The 17,106-nt window shown below is 35.1% G+C and overlaps 1 protein-coding gene across 4 annotated transcripts in view; it reads left to right on the top strand.

The window, feature by feature from the left end:
• unc5ca (unc-5 netrin receptor Ca) overlaps positions 1-17,106 on the top strand; it is a 148,695-nt gene that overhangs the window by 26 nt on the left and 131,563 nt on the right. For 3 of the 4 annotated variants that reach the window (XM_058777217.1, XM_058777218.1, XM_058777215.1), the window contains exon 2: positions 618-1,230. In XM_058777217.1, coding sequence (XP_058633200.1) covers positions 1,146-1,230 — 85 coding nt within the window. In that variant the 5' untranslated portion in view covers positions 618-1,145. Of the gene's footprint in view, positions 1-599; positions 1,231-17,106 lie in introns of those variants that run through there. The other variant, XM_058777216.1, reaches the window with a different exon arrangement.

The following is a 17,106-nucleotide window of genomic DNA, read 5'->3' as shown; positions in this document are numbered from 1 at the left end:
TATGAATTTATGAATGAAACGCTCTTTTAAAAACTTTCCGTTCTACTGACATGCTATTGACATCCTATTCGAACCTTGCAATGTTAACGATAACTTTAGTTAACTCTAATTACTCTTTAACAGCGATGCTATAGAGCTACTGCAAAAACGGAAGTTTAAATAAATTTCTAAAAATGGCTGCGCACTTGTTTCTTTAACGCAAAAAGTCAATAATGAATCGGAAGTTTCGCACATTCACTGAAAATAGCTTACTTCCCCACTGTAAAATAAGGTATGGTTCATAGAAAAGCTCTGATTGAAAATTAATTAGGCCTATGTCCGGTTGCTGGCCCTTGTAAACTAACTTAGTTTTACTTAGCCTGAACTCTGTTGAAATGTTCTCTATGTAGAGTAGGCTATTAAACCGAAATATGTAGTTACATATTTACGGTAATAGCATGTAGCCTATAAAATGCCCACGTGGTAACATCTATTTCAAGTTGTTTTATTATTAAGTAAAAATATGAATTAATGACTGACTCAACATGACGACATTAAAAGCATGTTTAGTGTCATATCAGGTGCATTTCCACCTAAGTTTGGTAACATCCAGATCGCAAAATCATCTATTTCAGCAGAAGATCCGCCGATGAATCCGGTCCTAGTGTTCGCAGTAGCCGGTGGAGGGCAGAGGCGGGCAGCTGGATGCGGGTTAAACCGAGAAACGGGACTCACGCTGCTCATATTCGGCGAGCGCCGAGCGCACATGCATACAGCTGGATGCTGGATGCAGAAACCCCGACCTGCAGCTCCTCTGAACGCATCCAGAGAGAGAAAAGCAGCACAAACACATCGCCATACAGTGAATGAGTGCGCGCTCTCAACTAATGAGCAACTCATGCAGAGGAGTGTGAGCGCGTCTTTGGAGAGCGCGTTTAGATGAGAGCTAGAGGGCGGCGGCACATCGCTCCTCACCTCCGTTACCGCTCCGCTCCTCCAGTCCCGGGACCTTCTCCTGATCTCTCCGTGAGGAGCGCGCGCAGAATTTGGGACGCGTAACGGCGTCGGTCCTCCGTTCACCGCCACAGTAGCTCCTCCGTAACGGCCGAAGCAAACCGAAGAAGGAACGAATATATTCCGCGCTGAGGAGTTTCCAAACTCCAGTCATGGGGAAAAACGGACGTCAGAGATTTAGATTGGGATTAGTGCTTCTCTTTCTGTGGGTTCTGCTCCAAGCAGTTGACGCGCAAGGTAAGACCACATTCCAGTAATAGAGACAGCTATTTTAACGTCTTGCTGAAAGTTTATTTTATTGTATTGAAATCTATGTCATACACTGCGTTCATCATTTGTTCACATCACCGGAACATTATAGCTAATAACAATATTATTTGATTTAGGCTATCTTTTTGCCTGTGTTGATGCTTTGGCAATTTTGCACGCAAAAGAGCCATGTCAGTGAAGTACTTTGAAATTGAAATGGAGATCTGATCTGGAATTCGAGACCGCAAAGCCACAGTCATGCCTTAGGAGTATCCTAATTTAAAACACCGACCGCATAAGTGTTTTCTTGTCTCTTTTATTATGGTTTATGCTGGCAAAAATTATATTTGGGGAGATTATTATTTAGTAAATTTATGCAGAGAGCGAATTATTCCTTGCATTTTATTCATTGACTTTTTCTGTCCCTTGTCGGGGCGCGGGTCACTGGTCACTAATTAGGCTATTTGTGGAATATTTGCAATCCGTAAAAAAATCTACATGTAGGAATTACCGACAGCAAGCAAAGTACGTTTTTTACAGTGAATTGTCCGATATAGATCTGACAGAAAACGCTATAGCGACGTACTGTTACTATGGTGACGTCCTCGGGCGAAAGTGACTTCTCGAGCATTTATTTAGCACGCTTTAACTTGTAGTGCGACTTTTGTTGTTACCGAAATGTTGTCTCTGCAAAACTGGTTCGGTAAATAGGCTACATTATTTGATCGTTTCTCCCCCTGGATATATTATTTATGAAGCATGCATGGTATTTTGTTATTGCGGATTCCAGCGGGAGATTCCACTGAAACACTCCGGTATCTCAGGGATTCATGCGAGTTTTTCCAGTCATGTATTTTTTGTCAAATAAGTTTTATTGAAAGACAGAGATTTTGAAGATGGACTTAAAATCTTACATATTTAATCTCTTTTCCCCTTTCGTGTATTTTAACTGAATTTTCAATAATCCAGTTAATATTTTAAAAAGATAGTGGGCTATTGCATTTGGACACATGGCCTATAGGCAATTAAAAAAAAAAAAAAAAAAAAATACATAGGCCTAATTGTTTAAAAGTTATTTTAGATATATAGTAGTATATTAAATGAATTTTTGATGTATTTACATTTTAAGTTTACATTGAATCATTTTGTTGAAGGTGTTATTTGACTATGTTGTGCTGATCTGATATATTCATTGGCAGTCAAAATGATTATTCAGTGCTCTCAAAAATGAATATTCTGCCATAATTTTCTCACTCTTGTGTAATTCCAAACCCTTATGACTTTCTTCCATGGCGCACACAATGTCTCTGCCAAGTGACATCCTTGATATGTACAAAGTCTGAATGGGCACAAGCACAAATGGGAATTGAGAGCTGTGTTGGAGGATGAAATTTAATTGAACAACAACTTCAGTTTTGGACTGATTGCCACACAAATCTGTTGTATGACTTGGTAAATAGTGCATAAGTCATACTTTAGGGAGCTTTTTAGAGTATGACAGCATAAATCATTATGCACTTCCGATACAGTATACAGTATGTAAAAAAGCAGGACAGAGACTTCGGGTTGCAAGGAAGAAAGAAAGTTGCATATGTCTGAAATGACTTGATAGTGAGTAAACGATTCCTTTCTTTTCTCAGCGTTTGATCTTTCTCTTTACATTTTAGGCATGAGATAATGCAATTTTGCTCTCGTTTCAGTATTTACAGGAAGTTCTGTTCTGAATTTCTGCTCTAAATCACTCTATTATAACAATACAAAGCGTTTTCCCATTCCTATCTGTGTGAATGCGTGCTGTAATGTTGAGTTATGAAATTAGAGAGCGTCTGTCTTGTGTCTCGGTCTTTGCAGAGTGTTTTATGAGTCCGTAATGGAATCAGGGTTCAAATGTGACTCCAGTCTGCTGAAGAGCAGGACGTCGTTAGTGGAGTGAGGTTTCTAAGTCACTTTAAGGAGACAAGACAAAGTGGGAATGACTCCGTTTGTATGCCGCGTGTGTGTGTTTGTGTGCTTAGGGTAAGTGGTGGCCATCAGCTCGGAGACACAAGAAACCCAGCAGCCCATTAAAAAGCCATTAGCTAAAGCCGTCTCTCTTGCCGCCGAGTTTGTGTTGTGTGTCAAACAAACAGCAGGGCAGAACACAGAGAGAGAGAGAGAGAGACAGGGCTGTAAGATTTAAGAAAGAAAATCTGAAGTCTGGTGGCGCACTCTTAAAGTCAGCATGAAATCAAAATTGACTCTTATTTATTTTCTTAATATATGTGTCATTGCGAGCGATTCATTGGTGCATGTTATTAAAAAAAGAAAAAACGACTTTCCACTTTTGCTGACATCATCAAACCCTCCCGTTGAGCTGTATTCAGATATGTAGCACCTGTTTTCATGATCCAATCAGTTTATAATGTGTTGAATTAAAACCTGCCCCAAATTTTGTACTCATTTTATAATTAAATTCCATTTGGGGTTGGTACGATTTTTTATGTTTTTGAAAGAAGTCTCTTTTGCTCACTAACGCTGCATTTATTTGAACAAAAATATAAAAACAGTAATATTGTGAAATTTTATTACAATTTAAAATAACCGTTTTATAGTTGAATTTATTTTAAAATGTAATTTATTCCTGTGATGCAAAGCTGAATTTTCAGCATCATTACTCCAGTCTTCAGTGTCACGTGATCCTTTAGAAATCATTCTAATATGCTGATTTGCTGCTTAAGAAACATTATTATTATCCCTGTTGAAAACGGTTGTGCTTCTTAATATGTTTGTAGAAATCACATTTTTAGGATTGTTTGCTGAATAGAAATATTTGAAATATAATTTTTTGTGATATTATAAATGTCTTTGCTGTCACTGTTGAGCAATTGAATGCATCCTTTCTGAATAAAAGAATAGTAGTGCATGTATATAAAATGGGTTGCAAACAGTGTTTCACGTTGACTCAGGGAAAAACATTCATCGTTGTCTCTAGCACGTGCACAAACAGTGAAATAACCCAATTTAGCTGTGATCAATGGAGTGGTGCTGCTTGGATTTTTTTAGTACAGTTCAGCAGGTCAGCCACATTTTTCACACATCGACCCGTGAATGTGTGTGTTTTTGTGTTAGGAGTGACAAAAGTGACAAAAACGTGGAAGAGAAGCTCTTCGAGACAGGCCGAGAGTTCACGAGCAGTTCTTAACCTCGCTGTCTGTCGTGAATAGTGACTTCTGTTTGGTAGAATCGGTTTAATGTTTTCTCCAAGCGCAGCTGCCCACACACCATCTATAGAGACTGTAGATGGGCTGTTTACTATGATTGAAGAGGACATTCATTGGTAGTGTTTGCTAAGGCAAAACAAACCCCTGCCTCGAAGTATTAAACTTTGGAGTGTAATTTGTACCTGCAACAACCCATATTGGTGGCAAGTTTTGCATGGGTGATCAGCACTCGTTTCCTATAAGGTAAAGAATAGTTCACTCAAAAATTTATTTGCTTCGAAAAACATTTGCTGAAAATGTACTCACTCTCAGGCCATCCAAGATGTAGATGAGTTTCTTTCTTCATGGGAAGGAACAAAGTTGGAAAATTAGCATTACATCACTTGCTCAGCAGTGGATCCTCTGCAGTGAATGGGTGCCGTCAGAATGAGAGTCCAAACAGCTGATAAAAACATCACAATAATCCACAAGTAATCCACACCACTCCAGTCCATCAATTAATGTCTTTGAAAGTGAAAAGCTTTGTGTTTTTTCAAGAAACAAATCCATCATTAAAGATTTTTAACTTTAAAATGTCACTTCTGACCAAAATACCAGTTCATAATCCATAATAATGCTTTCTCCAGTAAAAAAGTCTCTTCCCTGATGTTCTTACACATCATAATCCACCAATATATTTGTTTGTTCTGTTTTGGCTTGTAAACGGTGCTTGATCTGTGCATATTTCTTTCCTGATTCAGGTGAGGCGACCTTTCACTGGAGAAAGCAATATTATGGATAGAGGGAAGCAATGGTTTGCAGTTATACATGTTTAAATAATGGATTTGTTTCTTACAAACACACAACTTTTCCCTTCACAAGACATTAATTGATGGACTGGAGTGGTGTGGATTACTTGTGGATTATTGTGATGTTTTTATCAGCTGTTTGGACTCTCATTCTGACGGCACCCATTCACTGCAGAGGATTCATTGGTGAGCAAGTGATGTAATGCTACATTTCTCCAAATCTGTTCTGATGAAGAAACAATCTCATCTACACTGTGGATGGCCAGATGGTGAGTACATTTTCAGAAAATTTTCATTTTCGGGTGAACTTTTCTAGTTCTAAATCTAGTTGAGATATGAAGTCAAGTTTGTGGTCTAATATGACTGCTGACATTTATACTTCCACTAATGTCAACTTAGTATCTTATCCTCATTCGTAATTTATTAGCAGATAAAGAATAGGAATAGAAAGTGTGTCATTGCTTCAGGGAAAAATGCCCATGATCCTTTGCAGTGCGGGCTTTCAGCCAGCAGGAGATGAGCGTGGCTGACATTAACCTGCTGACCCGAGGGCATGAGTGTATCCCTGCACTCACTATTGAAGAAATGCATGTGTTTAATGTGAGTGTGATCTGTTTGAAGAGTCGTGCTGAATACAGAGGAGTATGTGAGCGGCGCGGAAGGTCTTTTGTTTTATGCTGTTCTTTGTCTTCTTTGTTTCTTTTAATTGGATGAATGTAACGCAACTGTTTCGTCATGCACACAAAGACTATCAGAGGTAATGTGTGTGTGTGTGTGTGTTTGTGAACATCTAAAGGCCTTTTCACATGATTTGCATCAGGGCTTTAACTGGCCTCTCTACACAAGCATCATGTGCTGCTTTGACCTCCAAATGAAAAGAGTTGCAGATTGTGTCAAAGGAGGTCGGTATCACAAGGTTGGTAGTGGGGCTGGAAAATGTAGCTTAAACAATAATAACTTTTGACAATATTCAGTATAGTTTTGTGTATTTCCCTTGCAACTGCTTAAAGAGAGAGTTCACTCTAAAACAAAAATTCTGACCTCATTTACTCAACCTCAAGTTGTTCAAAATCCTGTACGAGTTTCTTTCTTCTGTTGAACACAAAAGACACAAACACAAACAGTCATTGGTAGCCATTGACTTCTATAATGGTTTTTCCACACTATGGAAAGAGGTTTGGAACAACTTCAGGGTAAGTAAATGATGTTGGATTTTTATTTATTTTTGGGGTGAACTACCCCTTTAAAATGGTGTGCATTTTGTTTCAACCAAAATTAATATTTTATTTTATATTATTTATATGATATTACAGTATTTACTAATATATTGAATTAGTTTTATTTTTATATTTTAAGTTTTCATTTTAATTTTAGTGTAAGTTTTAGTATGTGGTTTAGGTTATGTGCTTCTTGTCATTTTTAATTATTATTATTTTTTAAATATTTTAAATATTTTTTTATTTTGGTTTTAGTAATTTTAGTACTTCAACTTCAACATTTTATTTTAGTTAGTTGTCAATGCAAGTGTTTTTGTTTAAGATTTCATCTGATATTTATATTTAATTTTTTTCAGCTATATTTTTAAACTAAAACAATTTAGTTTTAGTTAACAATAACAGCGCTGTACTCTAACTAATTCAAATGTTTTATGCGAGAAGTGAAAATATGGTAAATTTAGTTAAAAATAATAACACACCATTTTCCACAGGTTTTTTTCCCAATAAATATGCACAAAGAAATATGATGTATGATTATTTTTTATTTAACAGAGATATTAACAGCAGTATATTCCTATTTATGTTTTTATTTAAACTTTTAAATATATGAATAATGCCAGGGCATTTGTGAACATTCTTTAAATAATGATGCAAGCACATCTGTTATTTTTTTTTTTTATGTTTTAATTTTAGTTTTAGTTTAAGTTTTAGTATTTATTTATTTATTTTATGTTTAAAATATTTTCTATGTTAAAAAAATTTCAACACAAATGGCTTTTTGGCTAGAGAAAAGAGCACTTTTTGATAAACAAGGCAATAATTGATGGCACTTGTGGAAGTTTGGAAAACAAAGTTCTTTATGAACCGCAGGTTTGTTTATAATAATGATTTAAATGCAAAAGAAAGTGCAGTAGAGCTGACTGTTTCTGCAAGTCATAAGTTAATTTAGAATGTTTGTGATAACATAAGAAAAGTAGTTTAAATCTTTTGCACTTTCTTGAGCAACTTAATATATAAATCTAGAAGTAAATGCATAAGTAAAAAGCATTGAATAATGTGTTGCTTATATTGCATTTAAACACGTTTATAAAGATTTGTATTACTGTAAAATAAAAAAATAAAAAAGAATCACAAAGTTTGGATCAGTAGTCGACTCCTGTGTGAAATCAGGCTTGTGCTGTGTGTAAGCTTTTCTGCAACAACTGCACGATTGTAAAAACGAAAATGCACTGGACGATCAAATATTTAGGTGAGATAAAAGTTTTTTTTGGAAAAAAATGTCTAAAAAATGCCTCCCTCCACCCCTCAAATTAAAAAAATCCTCTTTCACAAGAGTCACCTAAGAGGAGAATTCCCCCCATTTTCAAAAATGAAATTTAGGCACTGAATAAATGTCTAAAAATACTGATTGGAGTATCAATACAAATAATTCTACATGATAAAAAGATGGCTTTAAAAACATCGGTATCGGTGATCGGTGATCGGCAGATACTGCTTTCTGTGATGAGCCTCAAATAAACTGATCGGAGCACCCCTGTTTTTGGATAACAATAACAACACTGTACTGTAGCTAATTAAGATTCAAAATGTTTAATTCAGTAAGTAAAAATATATTAAAAGTTGAACTGACTCCTTTAATTGAATCTTATAAACTTTCTTTTATTGCTATTAAAGTTTACGTTGAAGATTCACAGTAACACTCTCAAGTTGCACAATTTAAACTAATTATGGCTTGGCAAATTTTTATACATGCATAAAAACGTTTTATAAATGCAATTCTTGTGGTGTGACACTCAAAAAAGTTTCTGATATGTCTGTGTAAATATGTATGGCTGCAGCAGTGAATGTAGGAGATGAATGTAAAGACAAGACTAGTCAACTGGTCAATGTCTGTGGCCCATCTCTAGTTGGTAGAAGGCCAATAACAGCAGGAATGAAGTAGCTACTGTAGAGTCCACATGGATCTGATGTTGAATTCCTCTTCCTAACTCTCTCCATCTCTCTTTCAGTGCTCTCCAGGCAGTGTGCTCATCAGGGACTGTAATGACTGCGATTATGATGGTTATATATCACCTCTCAGCTCTCGCAGTCGCACACACAAATAGCTCAGCACAGACGGTCCGTCACACACAGCAACACACGGCCCCATCGGTCCCGCAGCGGGCCGCTCGCACAATAACAGCATTGTGTGCGTCTCAGTAAGACGGAGTGTGTCGAGAGACAGCTTTGCGAAACACTACTTCTGTACGGACAAGAAGTTTTGGAAGGAAAAACGGGGCCAGCGGAGATGAATATTTACATGATGTGCATGCTTCCCAGGCCTTTGATCGTGGCCGTTCGCAGTAGTCAGCATTAGCGTTGTGATTCTGCTGTGTTGCGGATGCTATTCTTAGCACAGATGATAAATGTAAAAACGCTTCGGCTGAAGCTGCACTCTGTTCGTGTCATGTTTTTCTGTGCAAGGGTAATTATAGTCGATAAAAAATTACACCCTTCAGTTAAAGGATGAACATCTGCGGCTGGTACCGTATATTACCTGAGCGCTTCAACAGATTGACAGCTTCTTCAGCCAATCACAGTGGGCCTAAAAGGGAGCGTCACTGTGATGTAATAATGCAGGACGTTTTTAGGGCTTCAACATCTTATGAACATAGATACACTATATATATATATACAGTATATATATATCTAATGGCTGAAGGTACTGATCATCACTGTGGCAATCTGCCCTAAATTGCAGCAAAATGTTTGATTATTATTATTTTTGGGGTAGTAGTTTGAGTGTTGTTGCCATTAACTAAAACTTAAATAATATTAATTAAAATATAAATATTAGATAAAAAACTTAAACTTAAAAAAACTTAATTTCTTCTAAGTTTTTTCTAAGTTAAAAGTTAAAAATAAATGTTGTTAAAAATGAAAATGTATACATATAAACATATATAATATAATATAATATAATATAAATAATAAAATAACAAGAAATGTTTCTTGAGCAGCTAATCAGCATATTAGAAGGATTTCTGAAGAATCATGTGACACTGAAACCTGGAGTAATGATGCTGAAAATGCAACTTTGCATCACAGGAATATATTACATTTGTACATACAACTGTTTTTTCTATATTTTTATTAATTTTAATAATATTTCACAGTTTTTCTGTTTTAATGTATTTTTAGTCCAATAAATGCAGTCTTGATGAGCACAAGAGACTTAATTTTTTGAAAGACTACAAAAAAAATCATAATTAAAGAATGCATGCATACATCTTACTATTATTATTATTAATAATATGATATATAATCACAATATTTTGTCCAAATTGTGCAGCCTTACAAACGAGCACAGCAAAAATGAATTTTTGAAACTGCAACTTATATTAGAAAATTCCTGAAAAACTGAAGCCTACTATCAGTTAGTATTTTTTAAAGATATGGTATATTTCTATTATATGTACTGCACAGTATAATGTAAGTAATATGCTAGTATTCCATTCTGAACATACTGTTGACCATTTCCCAGAAGAGAAAGCCTGTAAATTTTTAATGCTTATATCTGCTAAAAGGTGTCAACTTTTAAGAGTATGTTAGCATATTGATAGATATGAGCTAAAAGCCACAAAACTCACATTTTGATTTGATGGGGTCTGTAAAAGCATCAGTATTGTGATCCAAACCTCCAGGTCTGTATTCGCACAGCTCTGTTTTGGGAGACTGAAGCAGATGCAGATATTCAGTAACACAGTCCATTTTTGGCCCGGTTGGAGCTCTTTGGTCGAGCTTATCTGCTCTCTGACTGTGAGGAGCCCCCCCGCCCTGTTCGTTCCCAGTTCTGCTTCGCATTCAGGTTTAGATGTTCTTATCACTTTGGCTGAATGAAAATTCATCCCTTCTGCAATATCAGACTCCACAGATGCCGTACAGAGAAAAGCCTGGCGTGATTTGCACGCTGCTTGCATGTTGTGTGCATGTCAGAGCTTGACTGAACCTGATATTTGATGAGTTTGTGAACGGTATCTGTTGTATTTCCAGTTGATTGAGTGATTGGTTCTGACCTTCGTATGGTTGTTTTCTCATTGGCCGAGCACAACGGATATGATGGGAATAGCAATTGCGTTAAGGGAGAGATGCAGTGAGGTAGTTGTCTCATTAACAGCAGCAGGTGCTCGTGTAGAAACTTGTTTGAGGTTTCAGAAATTCTCAGCGGGAAACAGAGATTGTCTTTATGTGATCTGCACACATTGTGTCTCTCTCTCGGTCTGCCTCTCTAGGGGAGCGTTTGGTGACGGAGCTGAAGACAGAGAAAGGGAGAAAAGAAGGAGTTGTTTGGACTTTGAACTTCTCAAAAGCATCCTGACTTTTTCTGATGTCTTTGTCTTTTTAAAATGTCATCTACGCACAAGGAGCTTTTTAAAAGAGACAGAAAACAACCAAAGGAATCTGTAGATCCCTGTTGTTTTTTTCTTTCCTTTCCCTTTTTTTTTCAAAACAAAAATCAATTTTTGACCCTGTTCTAGAGTTCTGTGATATGACAGGATTTCCATTAATAGAAAGACAGAAAAACAGATAAATAGAAGGATGGATGGATGGGTAGATGGATAGATGGATAGATAGATAGATAGATAGATAGATAGATAGATAGATAGAGATAGATAGATAGATAGATAGATGGATAGATGGAAAGATGGATGGACAAATATATAGATAAAATGAGGATGGATGGATGGATGGATAGATAGATAGGCAGGCAGGCAAACAGACAGACAGATAGATGGAAAAAATAGACAGACAGACAGATAGACAGACAGACATACAATAGATAGATAGATAGGCAGGCAGACAGACAGACAGACAGACAGACAGATAGTCAGATAGATAGATAGACAGAAAGATAGATGGAAAAAATGGACAGACAGACAGACAGACAGACATACGATAGATAGATAGATAGATAGATAGATAGATAGATAGATAGATAGATAGATAGATAGATAGATATGTATTTGTATCTGTAAAATGCATGTTGGCATAAACTAATTGAGATGTTTATGCATTTTCTTTAATTAAATTAGCATAGACTGAATTAATTAAGCCCCTGCGCCTTTGAGTGTATTGAAGCGTTTTGTTTTTGAGAACAGATATATTAAGTGCACATGCATGTCTATGATGTTATGTGTTTTCTCTCTCACTTGAAAAGACAAATTGCGTTAATTATTTTGCTGTTTTTGCTTGAATGCTGTAGTTCTGTGTTTTTATCTTCACACACTGTTTACAGCCGGCATCTCACACACGTCAGAGCAACTGCACTGGGATTTATGAAAAAGAGACTGATAAGGACATCTGAGCGATGACTGAAATCCACTGGATAGCTGTAGACGAGGGGTCAGATAAAATATCACACGATCACAAATATTGCCTCTTAAATTGTAAAATAAATTACATCCTCTCATATCTTTGTCAGCTTTTTACATATTTATAAATAAATTAATACAAAGATGCAAAATATATTGACTATATTGATATCAGCTAGTATTAGTACTTTCATTCATTTATTAATTTGGATTTATGAATGTATTTATTTATTTATTTACTTAGTTACTTATTAATATTTATAGTATGGTAATATTAATACAATGCTATATTATTTATTAATATAGAATTGTAATAGAACTCTTAAAGTCATTGAATACCTGGAAATATCTTGGAAATTACTACATTCATACAAAGTCGAAGAAATTGTTACAAAATAATTCATAATTGTTATTAAATAACAACTCTACATTATTTAAGCAGCACTTTGTATCCAGTAATCACAAATAATTAAACAAATTGATGGAAAAATCATGGAAATTCAAAGGTCAAAATTAATTGTGGCAACCCTGTTTGCAAGCAGAACAATCTTACAATCTTTTATCTTACAATCTTTCTTTTGGACATATAAATGTTTCGAAGTTGGACAATGCTGCCACGGCATGAAAAAAGAATGAAAATAAACGGAAATAATTTTGGATGAATGATATTGATACTGTAATTTGGTCAAGACCTGAAACTACCTCATAGCCGTTCAGTTATTGGCCACAATAATGATCGGCTCTCAGTATCGCTCCGAATTTCACTGCGTTCCTAATTAACACATTTGCCTAATTTCTTTCTCTAACCCCTTCAAAGTCTGAAACATGGTCTGTTTCCTCAACCACAAATGCGCAGTTCCACTTTAATTATGCAGCCAATGACATCAGCGGGAAATTAGGAGTGCGGGATGTATGCTAATTAAGAGATGAGAGATTGTCATCGACTACTTCTGAAAGGGCTAATGGAGAATTTGGCACATAACTCGGGTTAACGCAAGCGCTCTGCAATGAATTCAGCGCGACTCTCGAGTGAACGTCACCGTTAGAGGTCTGGCTGGAGCGTAATGAATCATTTTATCTGCAGATATTGTTTAGTATCACTTACGGTGCAAGTCCAAGAGGATCATTTTATTGCTCGGATGTTACTAGATGTCAGAGACTTGTGAGACTTCATATAAAATGCTCAATGGTTGTCATACAGGAAGAGTATAGAGCTGTAAAAGTGAATGTGGAGGTTAGCATTTGATGAGAACTTCATATTGGGATCTCTGGCTCATTTTGAGACTTCATTGAGGTCATTTTAAAGAGATCTCATTTGCGCGAGCCACTTGAAACGGATCTCTCGGGAAACAAAAATAGCACTTTGAACTTTAAACTGTATTGCTGCTATCAGCGGGAAGCAGAACTCAGTGTAACATGCTATACGTCTTAATATGTGGTAATTAGTTCCCTGTAGTTTCATTAATTGATTCACGGGTGAATAGCCACAGCTCAGTGAAGACAAGTGAATCTGTTTTCCTGCAGCTCACATGAGGTGAGACGTTGCAGTAATAGCCATAAAAATGCACCTTTTGCATTTATGTTATTTACGTTGTTCGTGCCATTTTGAGCAAACACATAAATAGTGGCTGTGAGATTATTTAGCTGTTTTTTTCATGCATATTTGTGACAGACAGGTCAATGAGTCACTTGCAGCATCACAATTTCTATGAGATGAGATGAGTCAGTCTGTCTGTGTGAAACCTGTCACAAAAATGTGACGAAGAGGGTATAATTTTGTTTCTAATATTTGGTGTAATTTGTTTCGGTGGCTTTGTGTGAGGAATATTCCACATGTGTCGCCACATGGAGGAAAAAGTACCGGATAAACCGCTAATTTTATTAAACGGTTATTCCATAGATGTAGTAAGGTTTCACAAAATAAAACAGAGCAAATAAAGTGTAACGATACTGATAAAAACATTATTCTTCCACCAAACAATGTGGTTCCAACAAAGTGGTTGCCGAGCAACACACAAATGTAAACAAAGGTGTTTGAACTTGGCTCAACCAATCAGAATCAAGGACCGGAACTATCCGTTTTTACATTTTCCACTATATGTTCAAAGTTGTTAGAAGATGCAACAATTGATTTGAATTTGATGTAAACCATGTGATGCTGTATTTCTTAACACAGTTACTGAACAACTCGCAAGTAACACTGCTTTATTTACTCGCCAAAGTCATTTTTACCAACTTAATTTAGGCTTTTGTAGCATGCATTTTTAATATTTTTGTAATTCTGTTACACACAAAAAAACTAAAATTTCTATTGGCCATGAGATTGTGTGTTGCATTATTTTTTTTAAATAATTTTGCATTATTTTTATTCTTTTATATGTGACCCTGGACCACAAAACCAGTCTTAAGTCGCTGGGGTATATTTGTAGCAAGAGCCAAAAATACATTGTATGGGTCAAAATTATACATTTTTATTTTATGCTAAAAATCATTAGGATATTAAGTAAAGATCATGTTCCATGAAGATATTTAGTGAATTTCCTATCGTAAATATATCAAAACTTAATTTTTGATCAGTAATATGCATAGCTAAAAACTTCATTTAGACAACTTTAAAGGCGATTTTCTCAATATTTTGATATTTGCACCCTCAGATTCCAGATTTTCAAATAGTTGTATCTATACAAATATCGTCCTATCCTAGCAAACCATACATCAATGGAAAGCTTATTTACTCAGCTTTCAAGTGATGTAGAAATCTCAATTTTAAAAAAATTGACACTTATAACTGCATGGTTTTGTGGTCCAGGGTCTCATATGTACTTGCCAAAGTCAGTTTTTCAGTGTTAATTTAGTTTTTTTATAACATGCATTTTTTTTTTTTTTTTAAATTAGGTCCAGACACAAAAACAAACATTGCATTGAATTATACAGAAGTCAACTATTTGTCTGTTATGATATATGTATAACATTAACTTTTGCCACACCGCAGCCAATGGAGGGTGAATTGTGAAATATTTCTTACTAGCCATTATTGTATTTTGAAATTTTATATTAAATTGGATTTTTATCCATCTGTAATTGGGATTATTTAGCTGTTCTTCCCTTTTCTCTGCTTTATGTACTCGCCAAAGTCAGGTTGTCCTCTCATTTGGCTCTTGGCGAGTGTTAATTTTGTTTTTTATAACATGCATTTTTAATGGTATTTGAAATAACAAGTCCTGACACACAATAAACAAGCTTTGTATCACTGCAGATGTATGAATTAGACAGAAGTCAGCTATTTTTCTATTGATCTATATCTGCATTTAACTTATTGCTACACTACAGCCAATGGTGGGTGAACTGAGAAAATAACCAGGCCAGCAATATTTCTTGTTGGCTGTTGGAGTGAATTTTGCATATATATATATATATATATATATATATATATATATATTTTTTTTTTTTTTAAATGATATCTCTGTTATTGGGGTTATTTAGTTGTTTTTTCTCTGTTTTATTCACTCACCTGTCAGTTTTTCCTCTCATTTGGCTGGCGAGTGTTTTGTTGCATTTTTAATGTTTTTTAAATAATAGGTCCTGACACAAAGAATAAGCTTTATGTCACTGTATGAATTAAAAATTAATTTTCTTTTGATCTATATCTAAAATGAACTTGTTGTCACACTTAAGCCAGTGGCGGGTGAATTGAGAACATTTCAAAGCCAGCAATATTACTTACTAGCCATTAGATTTGTTTTCCATTATTTTTTGTTTTACAAAATCTGTTATCCCTCTGTGATTTGGATCATTTGGCTGTTTTTAATTTTTCTCTGTTTTATTTACTCACCAAAGCCAGTTTTTCCTTTCATGTGGCACCAACAAGTGTTAATTTATTCGACTCCAAGCCTCATTACAGGACAGATCAGAGCTTTTGTTGTGGTGCGTTTGAGTGACAGAAGTGAGCGTGTGGAAAGAGTGGACATGACCACGTAAGACGATCTCTCTCTCTCTCTCTCACTTACTGACCGGGGTAAGTGAATTATACTGTGAAATTTAAACTATGATAATTTCTTTCACAGAAAACACTCAAATTACAAACAGCTTTCATAGCAATTAAAATAATCAGTTAAGTACCCGGTCTGTTTCAAAGCAGGGTTTTTTTTTTTTTTTTGTTATTAAGAAATACAAAAGCAAGAGGCACTTGAGTATGTGTCTGTGTGCGTCGCTCTGATTGTGTGTGTGTGTGTGTGTGTGTGTGTGTTGATGAAGTCATCTCTTCGGCTGACTGGGGAGGACAGCAGGAATGTTTACTGGAGTCACACAGGCACCCCACACACACACACACACACACACACAGAGGTATGCAGCCCAGTCTATCTTTAGAGAGAGAACCTATTACTCTGACACACAAATACACCACACACACACACATGCGCGCGCGCACGCACACACACACAAACACACACACACACACACACATACACAAAGACAAAACAAATGAGATCAACCTTGATTCAGATCTGATGGAATTTTTTGTTTAGAACAAAAGGAAGAAAGAAAAGTAGAATGTCATAAAATAAAACCAAATTAAAATAGAATCAAAATGAATAAAATAAAATAGAACAAAGTAAAATAAGGAATAGAATAGAATAGATTAGAATAGAACCACATATTTTATAGTAATACCACTCAACATTTTAATGTTAGCATGTTTTATAGTTTCTTATAGATTTTATTTTTTTTTGGTGAATCAAGGATTCATTGACTTGATCAGAAGTGACAGTAAAGACATTTATAATGTTGCTAAACATTTCTATTTCAAATAAATGCTGTTTTTTTTTCTATTTATCACAAGAATTTTAACATTGATAATATTAATAAATGATTCTTGAGCAGCAAATCTGTATATTAGAATGATCACAGGAATAAATTACTTCTTAAAATATATTCAAATAGAAAACAGCTATTTACATTTTTGGAACGGTAGTCTATATATTAAGGAAAACAGAATTAAATAGAACAAAATAGAAAATACAGGAAGTATGCATATATATGTTATATATTTTTTAAGTATAATATTAAGCAAAATTGAAACAGAAAATAACAAAGACGATGAAATATAGCACTGTAAAAAAAAAAAAATTCAAACTTGTAACAAAGACTAAATTTCAAACTATTTCGCCCTTTCTACTTAAAAAATAATCACATTGAATTATGTTACTTGCTGTTTCTTTCTAATAATTTATTAAATGTACTAGCAATTTTTGAGTGAAAATTGTTTCAAAGTAAACTCTACACCATTTCTCCAGTGAATAGAATAGAA

The sequence above is a fragment of the Onychostoma macrolepis genome, chromosome 05 (genome assembly GCF_012432095.1).
Source record: "Onychostoma macrolepis isolate SWU-2019 chromosome 05, ASM1243209v1, whole genome shotgun sequence".
Lineage (NCBI taxonomy): Eukaryota > Metazoa > Chordata > Actinopteri > Cypriniformes > Cyprinidae > Onychostoma > Onychostoma macrolepis.
The sequence above is the reverse complement of the archived record's forward strand: the minus strand, read 5'-3'. Positions and strand labels throughout refer to the sequence as shown.